At 41.9% G+C, this 24392-nt stretch overlaps 1 protein-coding gene across 1 annotated transcript; it reads right to left on the bottom strand.

Moving 5' to 3' along the window:
* Positions 1–409: 409 nt before the first annotated feature.
* LOC124134839 (glutamate receptor 3-like) lies at positions 410–10647 on the bottom strand. Its single transcript, XM_046499901.2, has 5 exons — positions 10600–10647; positions 9514–9714; positions 8451–8805; positions 6417–7153; positions 410–4595 (listed from the first exon to the last, which is right to left on the bottom strand). The coding sequence occupies exons 1-5, from the start codon at positions 10645–10647 to the stop codon at positions 4509–4511; spliced, it is 1428 nt and encodes a 475-aa protein (XP_046355857.2). The 3' UTR covers positions 410–4508.
* Between the last annotated feature and the right edge of the window lie 13745 nt (positions 10648–24392).

Here is a 24392-nt window from a genome sequence, read left to right as displayed (position 1 = left end):
ACCTGTACCAAATGTTCCCGTGGGTTTTTTTCATTTGGGTTAACATTTGACTTGCCTTTTCATCAATGGGTGACGGGTGCCACAGATGAGGTAGGGTACGCTCGCCATGTTTCGCGAACACCTGCTAACGACACTATTTGGTATGGATACACATGTTCATGATATAGTTGTAATCGCAAAATGGACTCTGGTTTTTAAGATTATGGAAATGGTTTTGTCGCTTTTATGATCTATTGTTGTTTAAGCGGCTTAGAAAACGGATACACAAGTATTGTTGAGCCGGATATCAAGCAGTGGTATGAAAGTTTCCAACCGATCCCAAGTTTGGATCCGAGTTGTCGTTTTTCGGAAAAAAAACCTGCCGCCGAGTTTAAACGGTTCCCCCCTAATGAACAGAACTGAAAGAGAACGCCTTTCAAACATTTTATTTCCAAAGGGTACGACAAACCACCACAAATATCAGTAGAGTTGTTAAAGGCATTAACAAGATATGGTCATAAATAAATACAACAATTGATCTCACTCCCTTTCATCAGGATATGATCTCTCACAGTATGTACAAACATTGGCCATAACAAATTGATTATATAGTGGCGAATCGACGGAGATATTTACACAATGTCAGTGACATGACAAAACCTTTCATAAAAAATAGAATTGAACAGTCTTTCCTAATTTTGATACATACGGATTCTCGCTCTCGAAATGTACTAACAGTGCATTTAATGACAAATTAAATAATTAAATAATAAATTATAACAAGGAGGCGATTACCAGGAACATATAATCAATTTCTTGGGCCTTATCTGAAATGAAGACGACAAAGACAGATGACCACCTCATTTAGCCATTGTTCAGAGCCTCATCGGAATCCCAGAACAAAGGGTTCCATATGCTCGTAGATACAATACTTAGGTTCCAAAGACATCCAACATTCTGCTGTTTTTAGGGCCCGGTTCCATAAAAAGATCTTTGTGCTAAAACTATCTTAAGCCTATGTTAAAGTATGTGAGTTACGATCACCTTGGAGCTAAGATCGTTTTGTGGAACCGGGCCCAGGTAAATAGCAGCTAACACCATCAACCCCTCGTAACATTTTGTAATCAAACAGTTGGCTTACTGTTGTTGAGACATATGATATATTAACATTCACTCACGATACCATGGACATAATGGTTGCACAATATAAAACAAACATATTTCGATCCATTTAGTCGGTTTTTGACAAGTATAGGTTACTGGGGGCCAATCTCCACGGGATCTGAACAGCCGACCAAAAGAAAACAAAGGCTTGAAAATTATCAAAACTTGCTTGTCTGAACAGTCGCCGAAACACTGCAAACTTAAGGTTAAAAACAAAACTATGATGCCCATATCAAATACATCACCATCAAAAAAACATTTCTTGTTTGTTTCATTTTTATCAAACATAGGTGTCTACTTTCTTTTGCTCGGCAGTTTAGTTCGTCCAACTGTTTGGGGTAACTATTGGAACAGTTTAGCTTTTGCTTTTAATTAGTAATATGTGTTTCTTTCCTATTTCACCCTTCCAAAAATAGGATATAAGAAGGTAGTGCAAAGGAATATACGGTGGAATGAATCGAGAGTTCGTTCGAGAAGAATATCTAACAACATATTCAAGAAATGTTCCGTGAAGATCCGGGTAAGAATAGGTCTTCAGCAACCCATGCTTGCCGTAAAAGGCGACTATGCTTGTCGTAAGTGGCGACTAACGGGATCGGGTGTTTAGGTTCCTTGACTTGGTTGATGCATGTCATCGTATCCCAAGTGCGTGTAGATTGATGCTCATGATGGCAATCACTGGATTGTCTTGTCCAGACTCGATTATTTACAGACCGCTGTCATATAGCTGGAATATTGCTGAGTGCGGCGGTAAACAACAAACAAATATACATACATACTGAATGAAATTCTTAAACACCAAAATAGTAGGAGAACAAAAACCAATAATAGTAGTATTGACTACCCAAGTTGTTAAAAATGGAACACTTCCAGTTCATCTTCGATAATTGATGTTATTTCTAACTATGTTGACAACTGCTGCCTTTGGTTCACAAAGAACAGATGATGGTGGTAGACGCAATGTACAATGTATATGCAGACTGGTTACCATGACAAGAATAGAGTACATTTCTCACAAGGCATGTGATTCTGCGATGGCGCGAGTACATGAAAAACTCGACATGTTATTCTATGCTTCATCGATATGAATATGAAAAATGATGAAAATTCATTTTCATGCACATACATGATAAGGCAAACAGACGCAAAATATCAGACATTTTAGTATGAAAGAGGGTTTTTCGGGGGAAATGACTGAAGGGAATCCATGCATGGGTGGTCTTTCAGGACCCCGATGGTGCGTTTTATGAGTTCTGGTGTTCCATCTCGCTCCCGTCACTAGAGTATTCCTGAAGAAATAAATTGGGAATTTATCTTTTACAAAGAAAACTAAACTTTATATCCAAACATTTTTCAAATTCCGAATCACCCATATGTTAGCTCATCGCCGTATCACATCCTCCCTCAACATAAGCTGTGTTCCATTTAACCAAGTTCCATTTAACCAACTATATTTTATAGTTTATCATCTGTGTTGCCATGACCTTGGGTCTGAAACAAATCTACAGAATTGGTCAAAAGTGCGACTATCTTGATAACCTCGTCATGCTTAGGGAACGATCATTTCATATCAAATGGTCGGTCTCTTATGTATTTCTCCTATATTTTACGTGATGCTTGGTATGATTTTACTACATGACAGGATAATCGACGTTTGGAAACTAGAACGTGCTGGTGTCCTATACAATGGTTGGTGAGAACCTTCATATTTTCACAGGCATCGTGGGAAGGTAAGAAAAACGTACAACTTTATGGATAACAACTTTCGTTTCGATGTAGATTCTTACACCGTTATCAAGCTAGAGTGAGTAACCATATACGAATCTACATCGAATCGTCGCTATATGCAATAAACCAGAAGTTGTTATCCATAAAGTTGGACGTTATTCTTACTTATTGTGCCAACTTCTAGAATCTCAATCAAACAGTTATTATGGGAAGGGTCAGTAGGTTGTGGCAACCTTCATTATTCACGAGCATCATGTGAAAGGTCAATCAAGGGTCAGACGGTGTCATGATTAGTTGACAACTGATCAGCACTAAAATGGTTCATGCTGAGAGAGAGAGAAGCGGTGATTAGAGATGTCTGGAAACAAGAGGAGGATTAGTGATTAGAGCAGATACCCCAGGATCTACAAGCGCTTAAAGGACTAGAAGCGGAGAAGTCAAATGTGCGCCACTGCAAGGTGTCCGGTCCAGCTCTTATACTGAAATACTGAAGAATATCTATGGATATTTGGGAGTTAATGTCAACACATATTGCTTTTAAAGACTGAAATAAACACGTTTTTCTCTCGCCACAAGTCTGAATGAGATGGAAGGAAATCCAAAGTTTTAGAATTTGGATTGTTTCCTTCTTCAGAGTGTTAGGAAAGGTTTTTGTCGCCATTTATCTATTTTTCTATACTTATTTTAATTACATGTTCAAAAAACATTTTCCACAATATTTTACACTTAGATATAAAAAGGATGAGGTCACACTAAAGAACAAATAATTAATTAGTTGTGACCTTACTTTTTATTTTCTTGAATATGACAACGATCATGCAGATCACTGTAACTACCGTCACTGTCTCGGGTGTGAATGTTCCTCCCAGAAATCTATGAGCGTGGTAATAACACAAAGGTTCAGTGGACGTACTCGCCTTCTTTCACGTAACGAAGGAATAAGATTTGGACTGAGAATACACTGCAGTGGCGCTGACAAAGCAAGAAAGAGGCTGAAGATGTTAATGGGTAGCACACTGAATGGTGAAAGGTCCATCCGTAGTTCTATATATGTAAGCATGATCAAGCCGGATGTCTGTAGGTGACTAGAGCGTCTTGTCGAAAATCTACATCAAACTAAACATTCGCATACAAAGACTCCTTGAATCTTTTGACGACAAAACCGGCTCAGTAATGACTCAATAATCGTAGTACTCTGTACACGTCCTGTAAGGTGGTTATCTGACCCGTGCTTAACTTGCTATGACAATGTGAACGGTCCACATCAAAACTATAAGCAGGGCGGAAGGTTATCTGACAATTAAAAGTATCAAAAATGATTTAAGTGTGCAAGAAAGGAGAGAGAATTTCTTACAAAAATACACATACGGTAAAAGAAACGAAAAAAACAAACCAGCATTTCTTAATTTTTAAGTCAAAAAGGGAAACAAAACCCGATGACCAGGTATGTAAATAACTTTTGATTTTCTGTTTTGAAAATACAGGGGACAGTTTCAGGTTGTAATACTGGGAGCGGGTACAAATACCCGTAACAATCATTGATTGAGGTCTTTCCTAACATAAGAGTCTACACCAGTTTGCTGTTACGGGTATCGTTTTTTGTATTATGTTAAAGGGGTTGTTTTTTGGACTTTGGTTCAAACTTTTGTCTGTGCTGCCTGGGTTAAGGGCGTGGGTTCGGCATTGTCGGCCACCAGCTGTCCTTTTCGTGCCTCTGTCTTTGGCTGAAAATGAAGGTGGTCATACATTATTTCCAGGTCTTCACCTTGCCGCTTAGATGTATGGTGTCAGAGTGTACACAGTGAGTGATAGGATGAATGATCATTTTCCCCTTAATCAGCACTATCTGAGACTAGACAGTGCAATCAAGCCTTGAACCGAGGCCGGGTGGTCGATAGTACGAACATCGATTATATTACTGCCGGGTTACAGATGACGTAGTGTCTTCACAAGTCAATACAGACCAGAACGTTCCCCTAATTCACAATATCCTACAGGAATTATATTACCAAACTCTGATTTGGAAACCCTTGCTTGAAAGCACTACGACCATGCTCGTGAGGTCACCAAATTAGTTAACGCTGCTGACATGCATCCGTAACAAATATATTAAGTACGATTATGAATGAAATACTGTTCAAACCTGTTTTAATCAGACTCTCCCAACGCTTATTCTAGATAAGAACTACGACGAGAATCTGGTCTAAACATCTCTAATGCCACACTCCGGCGCATGGTGACTTAGCTTAACACCACTGCCACAGGCTAATTTGCATATCACGTGACCGGACTTTTCTCTAATTTGTAAAGAAACGCGCTTTTACAGAAATCAGAATAGAACGGACTAATGCAAGTATTTGAGGGAGCTTTACATATTGTTTTGCATAATTATATAGATATGCTACTACAACCGCGACAATGAGTTGCATGACAAAACAAATTTACACATCAAAATGACCGTATCGCTAGCTCTCCGTAGGGCTTCGATGACAGCACGTAAACATAGGATAACTTCGCAAATGGAAATAGATTTTCACGATTTAGGATATTTTCTCAATGACAGTAAACCATTCTATGACATATGTTTATCTAGAGGTGTAGACTTGTCAAAAATGAAAAAGATGAAAAATATATGCAATATTTTGAATGGACTGTGTAAAATGTGACGAATCGTCACATGACGCTGGCCTGTGGTTGCATGGAACTCTGGGGATGGGAGTGCTCTAATGCCACTGATGAAATTGACGGACCTTCCGGTTACACCAGACACGCCTAATGCGCATGTCCAGTCCGTGTAACCGGAAGATAGCCGAGTATTAAATTATCAAATCAACACTGGAATATCAACTAGAGTAAAGACAGCAACTGACTTGCCTTTGTGAGGGTGCCACCGGTGGGGCGGTATAGGCTCAGCTTTTCGCGACCACCTGGTATCATCCCTATTTGATAGTGATTCATGAACACATGCTCATGATATTGTCGGAATCGTGGACTTTCAGTAGATATTTTATATGATTATGGAAATGGTTTTGCCGCTTTTATTTACTCTCGATTGTGCTGGTTGCGATTAGATACGATCTCATTAAAACCAGACAACAGAAGATCTTATTACACTAAGATTGGAAGACTGAAAAACTCACCAGCTTGGTTCATTGTTTAATCAACCATAAAAATCAATCCCAGCCATTGGCGGATCCAGAGGAGGGGTCTTGACAAAAATTGACTGATTTTGATATTTTGGACCCCTCCCTTTTAAACATGCTGGATCCGCCCTTGCCAGCGCAGTGTGACAAAGAACATACATGAGATTTCCTTTTCCTTTCAAGAAACGACAATACTCAGATTCTCATTAAAGGGGCACAACTCTTGTAATGCAGTTGTACAAATTTGATGAGCACCTTCAGAGCAGGATTATCCACATCGGGATCGGAAGCCGGATCGAACCCCGGACATTCCGCCCTGTGGGGAGGCGGACATTACAATAAATAAGGTACCATTGATAAACGCAGGTGACACAATTAAACTCTCTGTGACGGTCAACTCACCAGCTCCACCTTCCTGTATATGACGACCTCGGCGACAGTTACGACAGCCCCCAGCAGGACGCCGATGAGAAGCAGTATGAGTGCCCCTGAGAACGACCCAAGGTCCACGGTGTAGTAGGGAGGGAGGTTGAAGACGTCGTCCTGAGAGCGGTTGATCATGAAGCCCTGACATTTGCCAGCAAACCACTTCTCCTCGATCAAATGCAGGATTCCATTCTCGCGCAGAAGAAGAATTGCTATATCAAGCTCCTTCGTGTGCGCCCAACCTTTCCGATATGCAAATGAGTATGAACTGGAAGCTGTAAAATCTCCCACGTAAAATAAGTCACAAGGCTCCTGCTTGCTATAGTACTTCGCCATGGCAGATTCCATGATGAAGGCATAGTCTTTCCTCCAAGACGTCCTCACACGTTTTATCCCATCTTCTATAGTTTTTTCAAGAAGTTCGGGGTTTTTATCAACAATTTCGTGTAGACGTTTTAAATTTTGAACTTTGGCGTTCTCAAAATACTGGTATGTGGATCCATGTTTGAGCATGCCGAAGTCGATATTTGATTGTTCAGTGAGGTCGTCGAGACTGCGAATTCTTGTGAACTCCCTGACGTCTTCTGGAGTCGGACCCATCCTCAACATGTTGGTGAGACTGGCCGTGAACGTCAACACAAACATCATGATATACACCCACCACGACATCACGACGATGCGCCCCCCTAAAGATCGAGGCGACCGGATGTAACCTGTCAGAAAATAAAATAAATCCGATTCAGTCGTGGCTCCGTGTTTCGCCGCTCGTGAAATAACACAATACTATGCTCCGTTGGGTAGCATAGTGGTTAGAGCGTTCGCTCGCCACACTGAAGACAGGGGTTCCATTCCCCCAAATGGGTATTTTTTATGAAGCCGACTCTGCGACACTTGTCATGCCCAGAATCATTAACTCATTCACTCACTAACTCAATCACTATTATGTGAGTGTGACACAATACTCGAATAATCGAATCCTTCCGAATGATTTTTCCCCAAGTGAATGAGTGAGTATGGTTCCATGCCGCTTTTAGCAATATTCCAGCAATATCACGACGGGGACACCGGAAAATGGGCTTCACACATTTACTTATGTTGGGAATCGAACCCGGGCGTGACGAGCGAATGCTTTAACCACTAGGCTACCCACCGCACCTTTATCCACTAGGCTAACCAACTGCCAGAGGCACTTGGTTGTAATGCATTGTGAAGGGTTATCTTAATATATCAGAAGATAATCATCATCATCATCATCATCATCATAATTATTAGAACAAGTTGGCCCAGCAATGGGACATGGTAAATGCAAATTCCAGCCTAAGCCTTCATTGTTTAATTATGCCTAAAACCTAAAAGGCTGTCACTGAAATACATTTGGCGTCCATAATTTGCATAACCTGGCAAGAATACTATTTTGTGGATGAATCTGGCAGTCCCGTCCTAAAAAACGCGCAGTTAGACAGCACGTTACATCAATAGTGGTCAGATTAGGTATTACAGTAAGGATAGCAGATTACAAAACTATTTTGTTGATAGAGGACATCAGCGACCTTAGTGAGTGAGTGAGTGAGTGAGTGAGTGAGTATGGTTTTACAATCTCAGTATTCCATCAATATCACGGGGGAGGAAAAAAGAAATGGGCTTCACACATTGTACCTTCGAGGGGAATCGAACCAGGGTCTTCGGCGTCACGAGCGAGCGCTGCCATGTTTATTGGCTTATACAGCATACAATTCATTTCTCGGGAATTTATGTTTTCAAACTGATAAGTAAGGGAGGACTGAAATCGAAAAATGGAGGTAGAGTGAACGAAATGAGGTGACGGAAACGAAACATACGCTTCTAAAAATTAAAGTTAGAAGACGCGCCAAGGCCATAGAAAAAAAGTCTTTCTTCAATCAGAAGTCTGCGAATGAATTCACTTAAGGCGTGCCAAGCTAAGATCTCAATGATAATGATGATGATGATGATGATGATGATGATGATGATGATGATGGCGATGATACCCACCTTGCCAGGCCCATGCACTGAGAACGAACCAGAACGAGTTGTAGCACGTGAACGACTCTGCCTCCCGTATAGTGGCCTCGCCGTCCTTAGCCATCCGCCGCCACTCGTAGGGGTTGCAGTGGCAGATGACGTACACGATGGTGCTGACGGCGAGGTAGGCGAGTATGGACAGGAGCCACACGCTCTGGTCAAGCGGGGTGAAGACACGCGACAAGCGGTCCCCCAAACTCGGTTGATAAGACGTTGGTTTTTTCATGACGATGACGGGGCCAAAGTTTTGGATGGGTATTGAGAAGTCCACAGCATCCCTCCTGTTGGAAGTGACGGTGAGCGGGGCAGCTGCCATGTCAACTTTCTGGTGAAACAATCGAAGATCATAAATAAGTATAATCCTCCATATACGTAGTTAAGAATTATCACTGTTTCATAAGAGTGAGTGAGTGAGTGAGTGAGTGAGTGAGTGAATTGGGTTTAACGCCGCTTTTAACAGTGTTCCAGTTATATCACGGCGTGTCAGCTTAATGTGGGAGGAAAGCCCGAAGTGATGCAGGTCTCAGACGTTTACCACTTCGATGAAACCCACGAGCACGGGTATGGTGCTGACAAACCTAGAAACATAATTGGGGTGAACCGGGATTCGAACCCACAATCATAGGTTTCTGGCGTGCCCAAGGGACGCAACTCTGCACAGCGAATCGCGGCGCCTTAGACGACTGTGCCACCCGAGCCCCCTGTTTCATAAGAAATAACACGATTATTGATTGCTAAACACGTACATGGTGTAAGTAGAGGGGAGGGCGCCATCCCCAACACCTTTCAAAAAATATGCTTCGGCAAAAATGAAAACATAATTCATTGAAATGAAAATAAATTCCTGAAAGTTGGTTAAACACGGTTTTAACGTTTGAGAACAATCAGGCATAAGCGTCTTTGCTAAAACGACGGGGATATAAATGTAGGTGACCATTAAATATATCATAAATTGTTATAACCACATATAGGCGAATCAAAATTTTACTTGTATTTTGATACGGAAATGTATTGTTAGTTTTAGTCCACGCACATTATACAGGACTTCACCGACGATACCGTCCCACGTTCCATTCCGTCGAGTCCCGAACACCCCGTGGCCTTGGATGTGCAGCGTGTAGTCGAAAGGCACGAGTTTACCCATCTCGTCCAGGACATCCTTCATGAACCCTTCATAGTTTCTGGGGTCAGTTGATCCGGCCTCCCCGCCCACCTGCCGCAGGTACGGGGGCACCTGTGAGAAAGCAGAAATTAAAAATATATACTGCGAAATCGACGCAAGAGGGCATAAGCGGTTCATGAGAAAATCTGTAGCATTAGAGAAAATGATATTGAATACTTCTGATTCGATAATACATAACAAAACTGTCAACTGTGAGTATAAAATCAACATTATCGTGAAGATTATTTGTCATGAGTGAGTAAGTGAGTGAGTGAGTATGGTTTTTCGCATCTTTTAGCAATATTCCAGCAATATCACGGCGGGGGACACCAGAAATGGGCTTCACACATTGTACCCATAGTCGGGAATCGAACCCGGGTCTTCGGCGTGACGAGCGAACGCTTTAACCACTAGGCTACCCGACCGCCCCTTGTCATGTGGGATTCGTTGTCTATGCGTCTAAACTAAACAGAAATATTTTCCTCGGTGCAGCTCGACTACGTAATCTTACAACAAAAGAAGTAAAGGTGTGAATGGTTTAACACGTTTTGAACAGTATTTCAGTTATTTTATCACAGCATGTTCATATGTCCACCATCATATACACGTCCTTAACGGACATTCGAAAACAATACATACCAAATAAATATGTAATTTGACCTTCAGTCTTACAATTTATTCGCCTAATGGCAATCGCAAGTCATCAAGATTTAAAATAAGTCATGTTATATTTCAAGTATGCCTCCAAGAGCAGAAATGTATTTAAACGTGAATCTATTTATATAATGATCCAGCACTGTACAATATACACTTCGTGTATTTGGCCATACAATGGCCATACAATAAACATTTGAACGTCATATTGATGTCTGACGAACGCCCAAAGTGACAGATCGTTGACAGAGGTTCAATACTATCAGATATGGTGCAGTGGGAATATATTGTGTGAAAACTTACCAGAATAGACGAGATGTTTAGGCCCAAGCCCTGAAATGAAAACAGCATAATTACTAATGGGTAGATCGGAGGTTAATGTCTTGTATTTTACGCTGCGCTTAACTGGGGGCATCACAGGTACCAATGTGGAGAATCGAACCCGGGTCTTCGGCGGGACGAGCCAACGAGGTAACCATTGGGCTACACCCCCCATAGAATAATACACCCGTGCGATTCTCGTAATCACCTATACAGTGTTATCATTGCAAGAAAGGTTTTGATTTTCAAGACTGGGCGTGAATGTAAGCTTGCTGATAATGAATGTATGGACAATGCATAGGTGTTCGTCAAGAACAGCTTGCTGGCAACGCATGGGTATTCTTCAAGAACAGTTTCTTGATAATGCATGGACATACTTCAAGAACAGTTTCTTGATAATGCATGGATATACTTCAAGAACAGTTTGTTGATAATACATGGATATACTTCAAGGACAGTTTCTTGATAATGCGTGGATATACGTCAAGAACAGTATCTTGATAATTCATGGATATACTTCAGGAAAAGTTTCTTGAAAATGCGTGGATATACGTAAAGAACAGTTTCTTGATAATACGTGGATATACTTCAAGAACAGTTTCTTGATAATGCATGGATATACTTCAAGAACAGTTCGTTGATAATGCGTGGATATACTTCAAGAACAGTTTCTTGATAATGCATGGAAATACTTCAAGAACAGTTTCTTGATAATGCATGGATATACTTCAAGAACAGTTTCTTGATAATGCGTGGATATACGTAAAGAACAGTTTCTGATTAATGCATGGATATACTTCAAGAACAGTTTCTTGATAATGCGTGGATATACTTCAAGAACAGTTCCTTGATAATGCGTGGATATACTTCAAGAACAGTTTCTTGATAATGCTTGGATATACTTCAAGAACAGTTTGTTGATAATGCATGGATATACTTCAAGAACAGTTCCTTGATAATGCGTGGATATACGTCAAGAACAGTATCTTGATAATTCATGGATATACTTCAAGAACAGTTTCTTGATAATGCGTGGATATACGTAAAGAACAGTTTCTTGATAATGCGTGGATATACGTAAAGAACAGTTTCTTGATAATGCATGGATATACTTCAAGAACAGTTCGTTGATAATGCGTGGATATACTTCAAGAACAGTTTCTTGATAATGCATGGAAATACTTCAAGAACAGTTTGTTGATAATGCATGGATATACTTCAAGAACAGTTTCTTGATAATGCGTGGATATACGTAAAGAACAGTTTCTGATTAATGCATGGATATACTTCAAGAACAGTTTCTTGATAATGCGTGGATATACTTCAAGAACAGTTTCTTGATAATGCATGGATATACGTAAAGAACAGTTTTTTGATAATGCATGGATATACGCCAAGAACGGTTCATTGGGGACGCATTGATATACACATAGATATACAAAAAAGAACTTTTGCTTGAAAATCGTTTCTATTTTTAACACGCGATATTCCATTCAATGCCACGAAACCTCCCAGAAAAGATAGGGAAAACATATCAGGTTCCTGCAATTTCAAACCTCAGTTTCGGAGAAAGGCCGACATAAATATCTGCAATTCCACAGTGTGAACCATTGCTCACTAATTATACAAGAATGACTGTAGCAGCCAGACTGTGTGTCGAGACGGGCTTTGCTGCATTGATTACTTCGCACAACACCTGGCTTCACATACACTGAAAGTATAATATATTATGTTATATAATGTCCCTGTCTGTAGTGTGCTGGAGGCCGTCGCTGAAGTTAACAGGCGGTCTAAGGCCTAAATCCTCCCGAGACATATGCTAAATCTTTGCTCATTCCATGTTAAACAAATTGATTTTCCTTTATAATGACATGATCAAGCAGAAGATAGTGTGTTGATGAAGATGCCAGCGACGTTTCCCGAAGGGATCTCAGGGCTACGATAGACGTGGCGCTACCTTTTCTTTGAGCTAGAGGCGCTACTAGAGTTGAAACAGGTGATGCGGAGATTGGCATATGTTCCAGTGCTGTCATCAGTGCTCGAAAAAGCTGCCAAGTAATATTTCAGGCGAGCCTCTACTCAAATCACCTGTCCCGTCCGTCACACACACACTTATTTGCCAAACCAATCTAAATTCATTTCTTTATAAGCATCGTTTTAATTTGTTTTTATTGGTCGAATTTCATAATGCGTTTTGTTTTTGTTTTTTTGCTCAAATGTTACATTTCAGGTTCATTTGTTTCTCAGTAATTCAAATATTGTTTAACAGCTATGCTAAATATAATAAAAAAAGATATTGGCAAAAGAAGGGTCATCTTGCCGCACTAGGCTGGAATTTCATGGCTCGACAGTAGCGGAACCTGTGGCTATTTCGAGTTATGTCCCGTCAATGTCCCTCTTACTGACCAATCAGATTCCACCTATCATAGTGCCTACATTTGTGGCCCTTGAAGATCCGGGGTAGAATAGGTCTTCAGCAACCCATGCTTGCTGTAAAAGGCGACTATTGTTGTCGTAAGAGGCGACTAACATGACGAACGGGATCGGGTGGTTTGGCTCGCTGACTTGGTTGATGCATGTCATCGATCCCAATGGCGTGGATCGATGCTCATGTTGTCAATCACTGGATTGTCTGGTCCAGACTTGATTATTTACAGACCGCCGTCATATAGCTGGAATACTGCTGAGTGCGGCGTTAAACAACAAACAAACAAAACATTTTTGGGATATAGAAATCAACAAAACCTACATTTGCTTCAAACAAAATGGCGGCGACCAGTCAAAACGGTCTGCTCGGCAATCAAGATCTGTATTGTAACAAAACGGGTCTTATCTTGCGAAGTGCATCAAATTACTTTAGCGCCTTGATTGAAAACATGAACAGATTTGGAAAATACCTGTCGACGCGCAGTTGACGTTATACATATTTTGCAAATCCTACAATCGACCGAAGTCTGCACGGCAGTTTACGAAATAGATGCCGATTTCGCGATAGTCCAGTCAAAACATAACTCCATAACAAATTCCCGCCTAGTTTGGCAAGGGTGGAAACTGACACTTTTTAAGTCAGTTATTCCCTTTCCTCGGGAAGATGAAGAAAGATGAGATTGAGTGCGTATCCATGGGTAACCAACGAATTCATAAGTAATACAAATTGAATCATGTTCGCAATGTTAATGTAATTTAATTACTTTTTACTTTAATTAATGCTGGTTCACTAAACTATAGAGGGTGAGGCATTGTCAAAAGAGTATTTAATGAGGCATTGTTAGAATAAGGATTTATTGAGACATTGTGGGAATAAGGATTTATTGAGACATTGTGGGAATAAGGATTTATTGAGACATTGTGAGAATAAGGATTTATTGAGACATTGTGAGAATAAGGATTTATTGAGACATTGTGAGAATAAGGATTTATTGAGACATTGTGGGAATAAGGATTTATTGAGACACTGTGGGAATAAGGATTTATTGAGACGTTGTGAGAATAAGGATTATTGAGACATAGTGAGAAAAGGGATTTATTGAGGCATTGTGAAAATAAGGATTTATTGAGACATCATGAAAATAAGGATTTTTTGAGACATTGTGAGAATAAGGATTTATTGAGACATTGTGAGAACAAGGACTTATTGAGGCATTGTGAAAATAATGATTTATTGAGACATCATGAAAATAATGATTTATTTGGGCTTTGTGAAAATAAGGATTTATTGAGGCATCGTGAAAATAAGGATTTATTGAGACATTGTGTGAAAATAAGGATTTATTGAGGCATTGAGAAAACAAGGATTTATTGAGGCATTGTGAAAATAAGGATTTATTGAGACATCGTGAAAATAAGCATTTATTGAGGCAATGTGAAATCAAGGATTTATTGAGGCATTGTGAAAATAAGGATTTATTGAGACATCGTGAAAATAAGGATTTATTGAGGCTTTGTGAAAATAAGGATTTATTGTGGCTTTGTGAAAACCATTTACTAGCGCAAGCGCAGCTTACCTAGGGAAACCAGTCTGAGTGGCGCAAGCTGTAGACATATAGGGACCAGTTCAAAAGTACGATGTCGGATAAAAAACTTAATTCATTTATATTTTGAAGCATACCACCTCAATACCCCGCATCCCCAAAGCTGTGGCTATATACGTGCACGGGGAAGGTGCTGACCGACCAATATTCATAACTGCGTCAAAATTAGAATCCTTGTATCATGACATAATTCTGAGTGACTTTCCTAACAACTAAGCGAGTATTTGTAAAAGGAATGCCGTACAGGTATACGTCCACATTTGCATCGACAGCATCTACAGTGACGGCCAAATAATGCAAGTACTTGGAACAAATCCGCTGTATTTTCTGTAAATACGTTATATGGTCTTTGTAAATTGGTAATAATTGTGTTTTGGAAATGCGATGCTGTGAGTGGTAAGTCACCGGAACCTTTTGACTTTCATCTCCGTCAACTAATGGTCTACTGATGTAGTGTGCATGTTTATGCTCGTGTTTCTGCAGACTACTTTAGCCGGCAGATGGGTGCTAGTGTCATTTTACCTCTTCCACACCAGCGCCTCAAAAAACATACCAGTTGTCTGGAAAAAAAAAGTATTTTCAGTGAGCTCCTAGCAGCGATATTTTTTCATGAACGGTATGGAAGCGTAGCTCGCAGTTAAGAGGCCGCTGTTCCTGTACCACACGTGCCAGTTTGTGTCGGCGTGCCAGGAATAGTTTGAGAGACAGGTCAAAATGTCTAGTCCAAACACACGTGTGCTCTGTGTGGGCATCGGATCGGGTTTTATACCATGTGTGCATAACTTTGAAACCAAGACTGGTCGAAATATTGTTCTTCGTATCGCATAGCATAATGAATTGTAGATAGCTAGGAGCCATGAGGGGTTAAAACAAGACATGTGGGCCCTACAGTCAAGGTAGTGAGGTGAGGTGAAATGGGGTTTAACGTCGCGTCCAAGATTATTGCACTTATATAGCGACGTGCATGTACGTGTGTGTGTTTGTGTGGCTGCTTGTACTAGTCCGGACTGATGCCGATTTATAGTGCTAGCTCACTGAGATACCATGCCGCAGTTTAACATGAATATCCCACTCAGACACAGTATACTGACTCCGAGCCGACCAGTCCTTGTTTTAGCCCCTTAATGCCGAGCGCCAGACAGGGTAACAACAAGTACCATCTTTTGGTATGACGCGGCCGGGGATCGAACCCCGGGCCTTCTCGCTCTCCGGGCGGACGCTCTACCACAAGACCACGGAGGCGGTCCCTGCAGTCAAGACAAGACCCTGTATAAAGAGATCCATGATGGTCAAACCGTCAATATAAGATCATATCAGAAGAAAGTCGTCTGGGCCCCAGTAGCCAAGAAAAGATCCCGTGTAAAGTAGAGTAACGGGGGATTCAACAGTGGAAGGAAAACCTTTTCAAAATTGATATATAAAGACAAAACTCTTTCCATAAGAAATCGATTGTACTAGTCCGAGTGTATCGTAAACATGTTTTTATGAATCACTCAAATAGCGATGATACCAGGTGTTCGTGAAAAGCTGAATGTATCCTGACCCACCGGGGGCACCCGTCACAAACACATGCACAGGCAAATGATCTTTGAAAATGTCCCCCAACATGTCGACCGTAAAACCTTTTGAAAGCTTTACTGAGGCCTTGAATGGTGTAACCTTGATAAAATACTTTTGAGTTGGAGTCGTATGACGCTCTTTGAAAGCAAAGGTAAAAGTGCATCACTGATATTGAACAAAATAGACGTAAATTTCAGGTTTCACACTAGTAATGCAACTTAAACCATAAGATGTAAGCCTACCGAAACCTTGATCTGATTACTCCGCCGATGCTTTTGTTATCAGAAGAATGCATTATGATATAAATACGATAACTCATTCACAAGCAACAGCCCGAATGGCCCTGTAGACACTTCGAAACAATTTGATCCTCTCCAAACCTTGGAACAAAATGTATGCATCAGCGGTAAACACATCACTTGCAAATTGGCACATCCTAATCTGACATATAGAAAGAACATAAGCGATTCACGAGAAGGTGTTGAGTTCATCACCTTCAGACGCTCAGCCCTATTGCAAAGGTCAAGACTCGCGAGACTTGGCATGCACGAGAACGCTGTGAGACTTGCTTTTCCCCGCGGTGCTACATTGCCGTAAGATTGTGTTTATTAACTGGATTGTAAAAGTGAGAATGGTGCACTGACGGTTATCAATAAAAGAGCACACACTTCATCGCAACGTTCCTATATTCATTCCCAGATTTTCACCCACAATGCAACATAAAGCTCTGCGGAGAAACCTGGAAAATAACAAAGGAATACTTGTTAATTAATGTGTTCCCTTTTTTGTTTCCCTCAGTATGTTCATAGATGACTGGGGCGGTCGGGTAGCCTAGTGGTTAAAGCGTTCGCTCGTCACGCCAAATACCCGGGATCGATTTCCGACATGGGTACAATGTGTGAAGCCCATTTCTGGTGTCCCCCGCCATGATATTGCTGGAATATTGCTAAAAGCGGCGTAAAACCATACTCACTAAATCATAGATGACTGTGCAAGACTTTAAGCATAATTCATATTGTAGAGATTTGTGGCTTGGCTGAACTTTACATATTGGACTTTATACATTGGACTGTTGGTTGCACCAAAACGTCACCAATAGCATGTCATTTATGAAAGAAAGGATTAGCTACTTTCCTTCGACTTAGTATGGCACAAGGTTATCCCCATGTGCACCGACAAAGACATTTGTTAGTAATCTCCAGAGTATGGCTGTAGACTCATAGCCAAGTAGATAAAAGCCGCCTTATGTCAAATTACGACTTACATATGGTCGTGAAAGAGGTATTCGGGCAGCACATGTATCAGAGTTCCATTGATCGTTGGTTTGCGTCCAAGATTCGGCCCAATTATTTTTTTTGTCGGTCAGCACCAGACAAGTTCTCGTCTTTGACATTCACAACTTTACACCCCCATCAAGCTGAAGCCGTGATGCACTGCAATACTGCGCAGTTCTAAACTGTGCCATAAGCCCAAGTCACTAACATGGTGTCTATTGGACAGCTATCGTAGATATGTCAAGAAGACATCCATCTGGAGTCGCGTTTTCCGCGCGTTGTTGAATGGAACCTGTTCTATTTTCAAGTCCTGATATTGCACCATGTTTAAAGGTGTCTCAAGACAGTGCCATGACTGGTTATACGACAACCACTACCGGCATATAACATCAGTGTCAAGTCTCATTTAAAAACTACTCCCCAGGGAGTTGAGAATGTAGTCTAAGTGCACGTTAATCCGTTGACCAGACTAATACAATGCCCTGCTCTTGGGGGAAGTCTGGCTGTGTAAGAAGACAACACATTGTTAATCTAATTATTTTCAGATATCCCACCATGCACCACGCAGATGCCACCATCACACCATTGTTCACCTGATGTCATACTTCCTGCCAGGATTGAGAACGCTACCAGGTGGCTGGAAATTATCAGAACGAGGCTGGCCCATCTGACAGGAAGTGCACCGCGCTGACTGCCTATCAATAGTCTTTTGTTTACATACCTATTTGTCGGAAACGTACGCGCCTTGGTACCAGCTGAATATCGCACGTCCAGGACCAACCCATGTTTACTATATCTCTCAATGAATTGAGGACAGGGACGGCTCAACGGTGTAGCCGTGACAGGGGAGGTTGATCGGATCCCAGATACACCCTGATCTTTGGTTTTACCAAAGGGGTAAACATGAACCTGCGTCACTTTCCACCAACATTTGTTTGGTTTAACGTGACTGGTACATTATTTCAGTTATATCACGGCGTGTCAGCTTGATGTCGGAGGAAAGCTAGAAGTGGTTTTGGTCTTAGACGTGTACGATGTTGCCGAGGCCAACGACAACAGCGTGGTGCCGACAAACCTGGAAACCTTTCTGGGCGAACCCGGGACTCGAATCAACGATCAGGTGTTCCTGGCACACCTAAGGGACGGAACTCTGCAGAGCGACATGCGACAAGTGGGCCTCTCGTGCATAAAGCTACCACACAGTAATATACATGAACATCTGTTCAAAGTGGATTTTACATTGAACTCGCTCACTCTTAACTAAACAAGTGACTGTCTACTGGTTTTAGACAGTTGTGTAATCATTCTCGTAACTGCACCAGTTTCATTACCGATCTTACTAGAACTATTTTAAGCCCAGCTAGATTGTTGGCATAGGATTCCATATCTATCGGCAAACCACCTTTTAATTCTTCACCGAGAACGTGGAACAGGATAGGCCTGTTTAACCAGTAGGTTTCAATGCCTCAGACATTACAAGCACTTGAGATGATAAAAAAACATACACGTGCTATAAACATATTCTGTATATTCTGTCATTTCCTGAAATCCTGTCAATTATGCTACAACAGGGAGTACATTGGAAGGGTTCTTCACAAATACCCATTGGCTGGGATCTACAGGCAATGGTCAATAACGTTCCAGCCATATCACAGGGTCCTGTCAGGCTTGGAGTATGGGGATTAGCGTTGTGTCGGAACATTGCCATCAGTTCCTTACGCTAGTACTGGACCAACTGCAAAGAGGATGATGACAAGACCTCTGTGAAAAAGGTTGCCGACTGTAGTGGCATCGCTCTTCTGCCTTAATGACACTTGGTATGAATCATCGATATCATACCATTACCTCTTATACGTCGACTTGGAATGACCGCGAGGCATGATTAGGTATTTCTTGAGTTCATACATTCTCTGGAAAGGAAGACCGCCTGGATAGAGCGTCGGCACTGAGAGGCGAAGGTCGGTGGTTCGATCACCGGCTACATTATACCAACAGATGGTACTTGTTGTTACCCTGCCTGGGCGCGGCAAGAAGGGGATAAAGCAAGGACTGTCAGTATACTGTGAGTGGCGAAACCATGTTAAACGGCAACATCGTATCTCAGGGAGCTATCACTATAAAACCAGCATTGGTCCGGAAAAGTACAAACAGCCATACACTCGCACGAACACGCTCACACACGTGCATGCACGTCGCTATAAAAGTGCAGTAATCTTTAGCTCTGCGTCAAAACCCAATTTCACATACCTTCAAATATTGAAACGGATGGCGTATGTGACCAAAACTATATCAGAAGCCTTCGATTGAAGAATTAACCTGTTGGCATGACAACACTGTACCATCCTGGCTTATATTAAACATGGACATTGAGTGAGTGAGTGAGTTGGGATGCACAGTATCTCAGGTTATTGTGCCAGGGAAATCCATCTCATTGAAATCAGATCTTTTACAGAAGCGGTTCCTGGCATAGGAAAGGGAGGAAACTCTACACAGCGCCTAACAGCACCTTCGACATTTGGGCCATCGGTGCCCAACATGAACTGGACAAACCAGGCTTGTCCCAACACTGTATTACCCATACACCACAAAGCAAGAGACCAAGCTGTACTTATCCTTATAATTTCTACCAAAGCGTTACATTATATAACAAAAACAAGACATGACATCAAGGTACAGACGGCGCTGACCTCTCACGAAACCCATAGAACATTGATTGCGTGTGATTCTCTGATATCGTCACATCATTTTCAGCTTAGAGGTTTCATTTGAGGGCTTCTGTATGTAAAAAATACCGTTTACAGGAAAATCGGCAGTTTGCAGCACCACATTATACTTTTAATGTTCAGGTCTTCGCCAGGATCGCCTGACGAATCCCGCCGGCACACTGAAGAAGTGCACTCGCTGGTTTATGTACGAGTCACGGTACCACTCATCAAGCCCAACACAAACAGTTTATCTCTAACGCGCATAACGGCCTCGTTGTAGCATATAACGGTCTGTACAGATGTATTTTGAGTTTTCACTTTTCGATCAAATTAGAACCAGTCGGTTGTCATTGCCTATGTGGCCGACTGCCAAAATTCATTTCCCTCTTAGCCTGCAGGATTGCTTTCACGGAGATAGGTTCTAATTGAGCGGTTTGAAACCTTGCGTGAAATCCGATGTAATATATAATCGATCGTGCTTTCAGCGAGGCTGCTAAGTGACAATTGCTCTACAGCTCTATTAAATGCCCTCATGCTGTGCAACAATTAAACTGCTTTACCGTAAATCTTAGGGTTCTTGTACGCGCATCTTCTGGACACTTCCTGACATTATTAAACTGACCATTACATTAGCATTAATCTATCAAATATGCTCTCTTTGTACTAGAAATACATTTAGCTTGGTGGTTTTTCAGATCAGGTCTTTCGGTGTTTTTTACTTTATCAAAGATTGGCGTGTAATCGATGATTTACGGTATTTCCAACTATGTTTGTTCTTTCATTGATCTTGAACAAACCTCCAATTTCTAGCCCTGTCAACTTGATTGTATAGCGGTCTGAACGAAAACTGAGAATTGTGTGCCTGGGAATTCCGCCATCGTTCAGCGAATTGGACATCCCGCTTGGTAGCTGACTGCTACACCGAGAATAATATATTTTGGGTTTCAGTTCTTTTCATGACTGCCTCGAGATGTCTTCTCATTTGTACATCTGATGCCAAACACAGTTATTCCGGACTTTTATTTTTTCAAAATATGGGTTTCTCAACTATTGAGGGAACTTCTGAGGAATCTTACGGATAAACGAGACTGGTTACCCTCTGGCGTTGACGTTTAATATTTAATACCTAATAAAACACTGCCACAACATCATAGCATAGATCGAAACGATTGTTTTTCACAAAGTGTAGCCATATGTGGAATGGAATCCAGGTCATATCTGTGACGGTGGGATGGTGAAAACACAGGACCATCCAGGGCTACCGGAGCTCATCTTGAAATAATGAGGTCCACACTTAGAATGGAAGTTCTGCCGTCCATGCAGACATTAACTATGTCGCTGTTGTATGAAACAGTTACTTATTAACATTAGACACAAAGACACGGGCACACATCATCAACAGTCACGAATTTCAGGAACCCCTGGCCGCGTCATACTTAAAGACGTTAATATATGGTACTTGAGACTTCCCTTCCTGGCGCTCGACATTAAGGGGATAAAACAAGGACTGGTCGGCTCCAAGTCAATGTGTATAATGGCTCTGTTCGAGAATATTATATAGTCCCCGAAATGAAGTATGTATAAATGTTTAAAAGATTTTATAAAAATAAGTCCATAAAAGAACCCTGGAGCATTACGGAGCCTTAAAGCCCTAGAGCTGAAGAAGGGATGAGTATATAGGTCGCTGGAGCTGAAGAAGGCGGTGAGTATTCAGGCTGCTAGAGCTGAGGAAGGGATGAGTATATGGGCTGCTACAGCGGAGAAGGGGGTGAGTATAGGCTGTTGGAGCTGAGGAGAGGATAAGTATAGGCTGCTGGAGCTGAAAAGGGGGGGATGAGTATAGGCTGCTACAGCGGAGAAGGGGATGAGTATAGGCTGCTACAGCGGACAACGGGATGCGTATAGGCTGCTAAAGCTAAGAAGGGGATGAGTATAGGCTGCTGAGCTGAGAAGGGAATGAGTATAGGCTGCTAGAGCTGAGAAGGGGATGAGTATAGGCTGCTATCTAGAGCCAAAGAAGAGGGTTGGTTGGTTTGTTGTTTAACGCCGCGCTCAGCAATATTCCAGCTATATGACGGCGGTCTGTAAATAATCGAGTCTGGACCAGACAATCCAGTGATTAATATCATGAGCATCGATCCACGCAATTGGGATCGATGACATGCATCAACCAAGTCAGCGAGCCTGACCACCCGATCCCGTTAGTCGCCTTTTTACGACAAGCATAATCACCTTTTAAGGCAAGCATGGGTTGCTGAAGATCTATTCTACCCCGGAATCTTCACGGGTCGCTAAAGAAGAGGGTGACTGTTTTATTCAAAATATGCTCTGGAGTAATAGAGACACTCCTTGGTTTCTGCGTTGATAGTTCCAACTGAAAATGTGTTATCAATCATCTGTCACATCATGTTTGTGACGGGTGCCAACAGTGGGTTAGGGTAAGCTCACCTTTTCCCGAACACATGGTATTATCACTATTTGATAGTGATTCATAAACACATGCTCATGATATAGTCAGAATCGCACAATCTGCTGCTGTCTCATGAATATGGAAAGGGTTTTGCCGTTTTAATTTTGTTTTATGGGAGTCTTAAAAAACACAACAATTTCCGGGACCTGGTTCAACTGCTGTACTGGTCCTTGCCATTAGTCCTGCTTATTCAATCAAGTCTTATCTACGGTCTGCCCATTGCTGTCAGTCGTGCCATGTATTGGCCAGGCCCAGAGATAGGCTGTAGGAATAATAACATAGTCTGGCGTGTGTCACAGCCAGTTTTTCAACATGGAAAAGTGAAACAGCATCACTACATCGTGTGTAGACTAACGCTTAGTCTCTGAAAATATATGATTGTAATAAATACAAGCAACTACATTTAAATTGTAAAGGAGCCCCGGTGAACCTGTGGAAAATCTAGACTTGCATCTTTTAGGACTATATCATTACAGTAAGGGTTGTGCGGAAGGGGAAATAAGGTTCAGGGACTGTGAGGCACCTTCCCGGTCCTGGCATACACTGAGTGAAGAACACATATGGTTAGGAATTGTCAGGTGACACACTCCCCTACAAACAATCAGAACGGTCCCCATTTCCCATCGATTGTCGTAAGAGATTAATCATTACGGACCGGGTGGTTGCAATGTTGCCATGGCTCTTGTGTTTGATGCTCATGCCATCAGCCACTGGTTTGCCTTGCCAAAACACTTATGTCTTAATTATTCACATGTCGACGTGCTGGAATATTGATGAAGTTCATTCACTAACTCCATTCATTACTTTCAAACCTCAAGCGAGAAAGAATTGCAATTCCTCATTAATTTTCTACATAGTTTATTTCGAATCTGCCGTGGAAGAATAGGTCCCAAGTGTCCCGTACTTGTTGTAAGAGCACCGGGTGGCCAGGCTCTATGACTGGCTGTATTCGTGGCATCATGTTCTGGTGCGTGGTTTGAGGCGCATGCTCTCGCACTGGTTTGCCTGGTCCAGAGTCTATTATTTACTGGCGGCAGTGTGTAGCTGACTACAATTTTAAACAAACGCTCTGTGTTTGATACATGCCAAACCTAAATATCTACTAACGCTTGTATGTTCACATACTTCCCTTGCGTTATCTGGACCACCTCCGTGGTCTAGTGGCAGAGCGTACGCCCGGAGAGCGGAAGGTCCGGGGTTCGATCCCCGGCCGCGTCATACTTGTACTTGTTGTTACCCTGTCTGGTGCTCGGCATTAAGGGGTTAACACAAGGACTGGTCGGCTCGGTGTCAGTATGAGTGGGGTGGGGTATTCATGTTAAACTGCGGCATGGTATCTCAGTGGGCTAGCACTATAAATCGGCATCAGTCCGGACTAGTACAAGCAGCCACACGCACACACACACACACACACACACACACACACACACACACACACGTGCATGCACGTCGCTATATAAGTGCAATAATCTTGGACGCAACCTTAAACCCCATTTCACCTCATCTCACCCTTGCGTCATCTACCCGTTAAGATACGGGTTAGAATAGGTCTTCAGCCACCCAAGCTTGTCCTAAGATGCGACTACATGTCGTAAAAGGCGACTAAAGGGATCGGGTGGTCAGGTTCGCTGACTTTGTTGATGCATATCATCGTATCCCAAATGCGTAGATCGATGCACACGATGTCAATCACTCGATTATTGACAGACCGCTGTCACATAGCCGGAACAATGCT

This window comes from Haliotis rufescens, unplaced genomic scaffold (assembly GCF_023055435.1).
Source record: "Haliotis rufescens isolate VD_foot unplaced genomic scaffold, xgHalRufe1.0.p SCAF_3, whole genome shotgun sequence".
Taxonomy (NCBI): domain Eukaryota; kingdom Metazoa; phylum Mollusca; class Gastropoda; order Lepetellida; family Haliotidae; genus Haliotis; species Haliotis rufescens.
This window is presented reverse-complemented; position numbering and strand designations above follow the sequence as displayed.

Coding starts and splice junctions, on each gene's coding strand:
- LOC124134839 (XM_046499901.2), bottom strand. CDS start 10,647: ATGCTGTTTTCATTTCAGGGCTTGGGCCTAAACATCTCGTCTATTCTG. Junction 8,806..9,513: donor TCGGTGAAGTCCTGTATAAT/GTGCGTGGACTA, acceptor TTGTTTCACCAG/AAAGTTGACATGGCAGCTGC. Junction 4,596..6,416: donor TATACAGGAAGGTGGAGCTG/GTGAGTTGACCG, acceptor CTTCATTTTCAG/CCAAAGACAGAGGCACGAAA.